General features: G+C 53.9%; 1 protein-coding gene across 1 annotated transcript in view; it reads left to right on the plus strand.

The window, feature by feature from the left end:
• Nucleotides 1-10,000, plus strand: part of LOC144954035 (rapamycin-insensitive companion of mTOR-like) — a gene marked incomplete at its 3' end in the record, with an annotated part of 26,955 nt that overhangs the window by 11,110 nt on the left and 5,845 nt on the right. Inside the window, exons 4-5 of the mRNA XM_078884618.1 lie at nt 817-881; nt 3,360-3,491. Of these exons, the coding sequence (XP_078740744.1) occupies nt 817-881; nt 3,360-3,491 (197 nt within the window). The remainder of the gene's footprint in view (nt 1-816; nt 882-3,359; nt 3,492-10,000) is intronic.

Below are 10,000 nucleotides of genomic sequence, written 5' to 3' on the forward strand. Positions count from 1 at the left end.
CACAGAGACTCACAGATCGAGAGAGACACACACAGACACACACACACAGACACACACACACAGACACACACACAGACACACACAGACACACACACAGACACACACACACACACAGACACACACAGACACACACACACAGACACACACAGACACACACACACAGACACACACAGAGACACACACAGACACAGACACACACACAGACACACACACACAGACACACACACAGACACACACACACACAGACACACACACAGACACACACACACACACACAGACACACACAGACACACAGACACACACACAGACACACACACAGACACACACACAGACACACACACAGACACACACACAGACACACACACACACACAGACACACACACACAGACACACACACAGACACACACACAGACACACACACAGACACACACAGAGACACACACAGAGACACACACAGAGACACACAGAGGCACTCACACAGAGACTCACAGATCGAGAGACACACACAGACACACACAGACACACACACAGACACACACACACAGACACACACACACACAGACACACACACACAGACACACACACACACAGACACACACACAGACTTACACACACACAGACACACACACACAGACACACACACAGACACACACACACAGACACACACACACACAGACACACACACAGACACACACACAGACACACACACACAGACACACACACGCACACACACACGCGCCTCAACTGGCTGACTGCCCTTGCCCTCGGAGTGTGTGCGAGGCTACACGGGGGACCTTTGCATGTGTCTGTGTGCAGCTCGTTTCCAGTGCAGGGCACAGTGAGGAGCGTCTGGGATTCACACACAGAGAGATGATCATTTGGTGAGTGGGTGAGTGAGTGGGTGGGTGAGTGGGTGGGTGAGTGAGTGGGTGGGTGAGTGGGTGGGTGAGTGGGTGGGTGAGTGGGTGAGTGAGTGGGTGAGTGGAAGGGTGAGTGAGTGAGTGGGTGGGTGAGTGAGTGGGTGAGTGGGTGGGTGGGTGGGTGAGTGGGTGTGTGAGTGGGTGAGTGGGTGGGTGGGTGGGTGGGTGGGTGAGTGGGTGGGTGGGTGAGTGGGTGAGTGGGTGGGTGAGTGGGTGGGTGAGTGGGTGTGTGAGTGGGTGAGTGGGTGAGTGGGTGGGTGAGTGGGTGGGTGGGTGAGTGGGTGAGTGGGTGGGTGAGTGGGTGGGTGAGTGGGTGAGTGAGTGGGTCAGTGGAAGGGTGAGTGAGTGAGTGGGTGGGTGAGTGAGTGGGTGAGTGGGTGGGTGGGTGGGTGAGTGGGTGTGTGAGTGGGTGAGTGGGTGGGTGGGTGGGTGGGTGAGTGGGTGGGTGGGTGGGTGAGTGGGTGAGTGGGTGAGTGGGTGGGTGAGTGGGTGTGTGAGTGGGTGAGTGGGTGGGTGGGTGAGTGAGTGGGTGGGTGAGTGGGTGGGTGAGTGGGTGAGTGGGTGAGTGGGTGTGTGAGTGGGTGAGTGGGTGGGTGGGTGGGTGAGTGGGTGGGTGGGTGAGTGGGTGGGTGAGTGGGTGGGTGAGTGGGTGTGTGAGTGGGTGTGTGAGTGGGTGGGTGGGTGTGTGGGTGAGTGGGTGGGTGAGTGGGTGTGTGAGTGGGTGAGTGGGTGGGTGGGTGGGTGAGTGGGTGGGTGGGTGAGTGGGTGGGTGGGTGTGTGGGTGAGTGGGTGGGTGAGTGAGTGTGTGGGTGAGTGGGTGGGTGGGTGAGTGAGTGGGTGAGTGAGTGAGTGGGTGGGTGTGTGGGTGAGTGGGTGGGTGAGTGAGTGGGTGAGTGGGTGGGTGGGTGGGTGGGTGGGTGTGTGGGTGAGTGGGTGGGTGAGTGAGTGGGTGAGTGGGTGGGTGGGTGGGTGGGTGGGTGAGTGAGTGGGTGGGTGTGTGGGTGAGTGGGTGGGTGGGTGGGTGAGTGAGTGGGTGGGTGTGTGGGTGAGTGGGTGGGTGAGTGGGTGAGTGAGTGGGTGAGTGGGTGAGTGGGTGGGTGGGTGAGTGGGTGGGTGAGTGGGTGGGTGGGTGGGTGGGTGAGTGAGTGGGTGGGTGAGTGGGTGAGTGGGTGGGTGGGTGAGTGGGTGAGTGGGTGGGTGGGTGAGTGGGTGGTGGGTGGGTGAGTGAGTGGGTGGGTAAGTGGGTGAGTGGGTGGGTGGGTGGGTGAGTGGGTGGGTGAGTGGGTGAGTGGGTGGGTGAGTGGGTGGGTGGGTGAGTGGGTGGGTGGGTGGGTGGGTGAGTGGGTGGGTGAGTGGGTGAGTGGGTGGGTGGGTGAGTGGGTGGGTGGGTGAGTGAGTGAGTGGGTGGGTGGGTGGGTGAGTGAGTGGGTGGGTGGGTCAGTGGGTGAGTGGGTGAGTGGGTGGGTGGGTGGGTGAGTGAGTGAGTGAGTGGGTGAGTGAGTGGGTGAGTGAGTGAGTGGGTGAGTGAGTAGGTGAGTGAGTGGGTGGGTGGGTGGGTGAGTGAGTGGGTGGGTGGGTGAGTAGGTGGGTGAGTGGGTGAGTGGGTGGGTGAGTGGGTGAGTGGGTGGGTTAGTGGGTGGGTGAGTGGGTGGGTGGGTGGGTGGGTGAGTGGGTGGGTGGGTGAGTGGGTGAGTGGGTGGGTGGGTGGGTGGGTGGGTGGGTGGGTGGGTGGGTGGGTGGGTGGGTGAGTGAGTGAGTGAGTGGGTGGGTGGGTGGGTGGGTGAGTGAGTGAGTGGGTGTGTGGGAGAGTGAGTGAGTGAGTGAGTGAGTGGGTGGGTGGGTGGGTGGGTGGGTGAGTGAGTGAGTGGGTGGGTGGGTGAGTGGGTGAGTGAGTGAGTGGGTGGGTGGGTGGGTGAGTGAGTGAGTGGGTGGGTGAGTGGGTGAGTGGGTGAGTGAGTGGGTGGGTGGGTGGGTGAGTGAGTGGGTGGGTGGGTGGGTGGGTGGGTGAGTGGGTGGGTGGGTGGGTGGGTGGGTGGGTGAGTGAGTGGGTGAGTGAGTGGGTGGGTGGGTGGGTGGGTGGGTGAGTGAGTGGGTGGGTGGGTGGGTGGGTGGGTGAGTGAGTGGGTGAGTGAGTGGGTGGGTGGGTGAGTGAGTGGGTGGGTGGGTGGGTGGGTGGGTGAGTGAGTGAGTGGGTGGGTGAGTGACTGACTGAGTGAGTGAGTGAGTGACTGACTGAGTGACTGACTGACTGAGTGACTGACTGAGTGAGTAACTGACTGAGTGACTGAGTGACTGACTGACTGACTGCGTGACTGACTGAGTGACTGACTGATTGAATGAGTGACTGGGTGGGTGGGTGGGTGAGTGAGTGACTGAGTGAGCGAGTGAGTGACTAACTGACTGACTGACTCACTCACCACCCCCCCCCCCCCCACTTAGCCTGCGTCCGGCTCTCCTGAATGACGCCAAAGAGGTCCGAGCAGCAGCTCTTCGCTCGCTACGCTACCTCATCACAGACTCAGAGACGCTGCGGCAAGCCCTGCAGCTACGCGTGGACTTCCTCATCGCGCGGTACACTCAGCTACTCACTCAGCTACCCACTCAGCTACCCACTCAGCTACACACTCAGCTACTCACTCAGCTACTCACTCAGCTACTCACTCAGCTACACACTCAGCTACTCACTCACTCAGCTACCCACTCAGCTACCCACTCAGCTACTCACTCACTCAGCTACACACTCAGCTACCCACTCAGCTACTCACTCAGCTACTCACTCAGCTACTCACTCACTCAGCTACACACTCAGCTACTCACTCAGCTACACACTCAGCTACACACTCAGCTACACACTCACTCAGCTACACACTCACTCAGCTACTCACTCAGCTACTCACTCACTCAGCTACTCACTCAGCTACTCACTCAGCTACACACTCAGCTACTCACTCAGCTACTCACTCAGCTACCCACTCAGCTACACACTCACTCACTCAGCTACCCACTCAGCTACCCACTCAGCTACTCACTCACTCAGCTACACACTCAGCTACCCACTCAGCTACTCACTCAGCTACTCACTCAGCTACTCACTCACTCAGCTACACACTCAGCTACTCACTCAGCTACACACTCAGCTACACACTCAGCTACACACTCACTCAGCTACACACTCATTCAGCTACACACTCACTCAGCTACACACTCACTCAGCTACCCACTCAGCTACACACTCAGCTACACACTCACTCAGCTACACACTCAGCTACACACTCAGCTACACACTCAGCTACACACTCACTCAGCTACACACTCAGCTACTCACTCAGCTACACACTCACTCAGCTACACACTCAGCTACACACTCACTCAGCTACACACTCAGCTACACACTCACTCAGCTACACACTCACTCAGCTACACACTCAGCTACACACTCACTCAGCTACACACTCACTCAGCTACACACTCACTCAGCTACCCACTCAGCTACACACTCAGCTACACACTCAGCTACACACTCAGCTACACACTCAATCAGCTACACACTCAGCTACACACTCAGCTACACACTCACTCAGCTACACACTCACTCAGCTACACACTCACTCAGCTACACACTCAGCTACCCACTCACTCAGCTACACACTCAGCTACACACTCACTCAGCTACACACTCAGCTACACACTCACTCAGCTACACACTCAGCTACTCACTCAGCTACACACTCACTCAGCTACACACTCAGCTACACACTCAGCTACACACTCACTCAGCTACACACTCAGCTACTCACTCAGCTACACACTCACTCAGCTACACACTCAGCTACACACTCACTCAGCTACACACTCAGCTACACACTCACTCAGTCACTCAGCTACACACTCAGCTACTCACTCAGCTACACACTCAGCTACACACTCACTCAGTCACTCAGCTACACACTCACTCAGCTACTCAGCTACTCACTCAGCTACACACTCAGCTACTCACTCAGCTACTCACTCAGCTACACACTCAGCTACACACTCACTCAGTCACTCAGCTACTCACTCAGCTACACACTCAGCTACACACCCACTCAGTCACTCAGCTACACACTCACTCAGCTACACACTCACTCAGCTACACACTCAGCTACACACTCAGCTACACACTCAGCTACACACTCACTCAGCTACACACTCACTCAGCTACACACTCACTCAGCTACACACTCAGCTACACACTCACTCAGCTACACACTCAGCTACACACTCACTCAGCTACACACTCACTCAGCTACACACTCACTCAGCTACACACTCAGCTACACACTCACTCAGCTACTCACTCAGCTACACACTCAGCTACTCACTCAGCTACACACTAACTCAGCTACACATTCACTCAGCTACTCACTCAGCTACACACTCAGCTACACACTCAGCTACACACTCACTCAGCTACTCACTCAGCTACACACTCAGCTACTCACTCAGCTACACACTCAGCTACACACTCACTCAGCTACTCACTCAGCTACACACTCACTCAGCTACACACTCAGCTACACACTCACTCAGCTACTCACTCAGCTACACACTCACTCAGCTACACACTCAGCTACACACTCACTCAGCTACACACTCAGCTACACACTCACTCAGCTACTCACTCAGCTACACACTCACTCAGCTACTCACTCAGCTACACACTCACTCAGCTACACACTCAGCTACACACTCACTCAGCTACACACTCAGCTACACACTCACTCAGCTACACACTCACTCAGCCACTCAGCTACACACTCAGCTACTCACTCAGCTACACACTCACTCAGCTACACACTCACTCAGCTACACACTCACTCAGCTACACACTCACTCAGTCACTCAGCTACACACTCAGCTACACACTCACTCAGCTACACACTCAGCTACACACTCACTCAGCTACACACTCACTCAGTCACTCAGCTACACACTCAGCTACACACTCACTCAGCTACACACTCACTCATTCACTCACTCAGCTTCACACTCACTCAGCTACTCACTCAGCTACACACTCAGCTACTCACTCAGCTACACACTCAGCTACACACTCAGCTACACATTCACTCAGCTACTCACTCAGCTACACACTCAGCTACTCACTCAGCTACACACTCAGCTACACACTCACTCAGCTACTCACTCAGCTACACACTCACTCAGCTACACACTCACTCAGCTACACACTCACTCAGCTACTCACTCAGCTACACACTCACTCAGCTACACACTCAGCTACACACTCACTCAGCTACACACTCAGCTACACACTCACTCAGCTACACACTCAGCTACACTCTCAGCTACACACTCACTCAGCTACACACTCACTCATTCACTCACTCAGCTACACACTCAGCTACACACTCACTCAGCTACTCACTCAGCTACTCACTCAGCTACACACTCAGCTACACACTCACTCAGTTACACACTCACTCAGCTACACACTCAGCTACACACTCACTCAGCTACACACTCAGCTACACACTCACTCAGCTACTCACTCAGCTACTCACTCAGCTACACACTCAGCTACACACTCACTCAGCTACACACTCACTCAGCTACACACTCAGCTACACACTCACTCAGCTACACACACACTCAGCTACACACTCACTCAGCTACTCACTCACTCAGCTACACACTCAGCTACACACTCACTCACTCAGCTACACACTCAGCTACACACTCAGCTACACACTCACTCAGCTACACACTCACTCAGTCACTCAGCTACACACTCAGCTACACACTCACTCAGCTACACACTCACTCAGCTACACACTCACTCAGCTACACACTCAGCTACACACTCACTCAGCTACACACTCAGCTACACACTCAGCTACACACTCACTCAGCTACACACTCAGCTACACACTCACTCAGCTACACACTCACTCAGCTGCACACTCACTCAGCTACCCACTCAGCTACCCACTCACTCAGCTACACACTCACTCAGCTACACACTCACTCAGCTACACACTCACTCAGCTACACACTCATTCAGCTACACACTCACTCACTCAGCTACACACTCACTCAGCTACACACTCATTCAGCTACACACTCACTCAGCTACACACTCACTCAGCTACACACTCATTCAGCTACACACTCACTCAGCTACACACTCACTCAGCTACACACTCACTCAGCTACACACTCACTCAGCTACACACTCACTCAGCTACACACTCACTCAGCTACACACTCACTCAGCTACACACTCACTCAGCTACACACTCACTCAGCTACACACTCACTCAGCTACACACTCAGCTACACACTCACTCAGCTACACACTCACTCAGCTACACACTCAGCTACACACTCACTCAGCTACACACTCACTCACTCAGCTACACACTCAGCTACACACTCACTCACTCAGCTACACACTCACTCAGCTACACACTCACTCAGCTACACACTCACTCACTCAGCTACACACTCAGCTACACACTCAGCTACACACTCACTCAGCTACACACTCACTCAGCTACACACTCACTCAGCTGCACACTCAGCTACACACACACTCAGCTACCCACTCAGCTACACACACACTCAGCTACACACTCACTCAGCTGCACACTCACTCAGCTACCCACTCAGCTACCCACTCACTCAGCTACACACTCACTCACTCAGCTACACACTCACTCAGCTACACACACACTCAGCTACACACTCACTCAGCTGCACACTCAGCTACACACTCACTCAGCTACTCACTCAGCTACACACACACTCAGCTACACACTCACTCAGCTGCACACTCACTCAGCTACCCACTCAGCTACCCACTCACTCAGCTACACACTCACTCACTCAGCTACACACTCACTCAGCTACCCACTCAGCTACCCACTCACTCAGCTACACACTCACTCACTCAGCTACACACTCACTCAGCTACACACTCAGCTACACACTCACTCAGCTACACACTCACTCACTCAGCTGCACACTCACTCAGCTACCCACTCAGCTACCCACTCACTCAGCTACACACTCACTCACTCAGCTACACACTCACTCAGCTACACACTCAGCTACACACTCACTCAGCTACACACTCACTCAGCTACACACTCACTCAGCTACACACTCATTCAGCTACACACTCACTCAGCTACACACTCAGCTACACACTCACTCAGCTAAACACTCAGCTACACACTCAGCTACACACTCAGCTACACACACACTCAGCTACACACTCAGCTACACACTCACTCAGCTACTCACTCAGCTACACACTCACTCAGTCACTCAGCTACACACTCAGCTACACACTCACTCAGCTACTCACTCAGCTACACACTCACTCAGTCACTCAGCTACACACTCAGCTACACACTCACTCAGCTACACACTCACTCAGCTACACACTCACTCAGCTACACACTCAGCTACACACTCACTCAGCTACACACTCAGCTACACACTCACTCAGCTACTCACTCAGCTACACACTCACTCAGTCACTCAGCTACACACTCAGCTACACACTCACTCAGCTACACACTCACTCAGCTACACACTCAGCTACACACTCAGCTACACACTCACTCAGCTACACACTCAGCTACACACTCACTCAGCTACACACTCAGCTACACACTCACTCAGCTACACACTCACTCATTCACTCACTCAGCTACACACTCACTCAGCTACACACTCACTCACTCAGCTACACACTCACTCAGCTACACACTCAGCTACACACTCACTCAGCTACACACTCACTCAGCTACACACTCAGCTACACACTCACTCAGCTACACACTCACTCAGCTACACACTCACTCAGCTGCACACTCACTCAGCTACCCACTCAGCTACACACTCACTCAGCTACACACTCACTCACTCAGCTACACACTCACTCAGCTACACACTCACTCACTCAGCTACACACTCACTCAGCTACACACTCACTCAGCTACACACTCACTCAGCTACACACTCAGCTACACACTCAGCTACACACTCACTCAGCTACACACTCACTCACTCAGCTACACACTCACTCAGCTACACACTCACTCAGCTACACACTCACTCAGCTACACACTCACTCAGCTACACACTCAGCTACACACTCAGCTACCCACTCACTCAGCTACACACTCAGCTACACACTCACTCAGCTACACACTCACTCAGCTACACACTCACTCAGCTACACACTCACTCAGCTACACACTCACTCAGCTACACACTCAGCTACACACTCACTCAGCTACACACTCATTCAGCTACACACTCACTCAGCTACACACTCACTCAGCTACACACTCACTCAGCTACACACTCAGCTACACACTCAGCTACACACTCAGCTGCACACTCACTCAGCTACACACTCACTCAGCTACACACTCAGCTACACACTCAGCTACACACTCACTCAGCTACACACTCACTCAGCTACACACTCACTCAGCTACACACTCACTCAGCTACACACTCACTCACTCAGCTACACACTCACTCAGCTACACACTCACTCAGCTACACACTCAGCTACACACTCACTCAGCTACACACTCACTCACTCAGCTACACACTCACTCAGCTACACACTCACTCAGCTACACACTCACTCAGCTACTCACTCAGCTACACACTCACTCAGCTACACACTCACTCAGCTACACACTCACTCAGCTACACACTCACTCAGCTACACACTCAGCTACACACTCAGCTACACACTCACTCAGCTACACACTCAGCTACACACTCAGCTACACACTCAGCTACACACTCAGCTACACACTCACTCAGCTACACACTCACTCACTCAGCTACACACTCACTCAGCTACACACTCACTCACTCAGCTACACACTCACTCAGCTACACACTCACTCACTCAGCTACACACTCACTCAGCTACACACTCACTCAGCTACACACTCACTCACTCAGCTACACACTCACTCAGCTACACACTCACTCAGCTACACACTCACTCAGCTACACACTCACTCAGCTACACACTCATTCAGCTA

The sequence above is a fragment of the Lampetra fluviatilis genome, unplaced genomic scaffold (assembly GCF_964198595.1).
Source record: "Lampetra fluviatilis unplaced genomic scaffold, kcLamFluv1.1 SCAFFOLD_863, whole genome shotgun sequence".
In the NCBI taxonomy this organism is placed as follows: Eukaryota; Metazoa; Chordata; class Hyperoartia; order Petromyzontiformes; family Petromyzontidae; genus Lampetra; species Lampetra fluviatilis.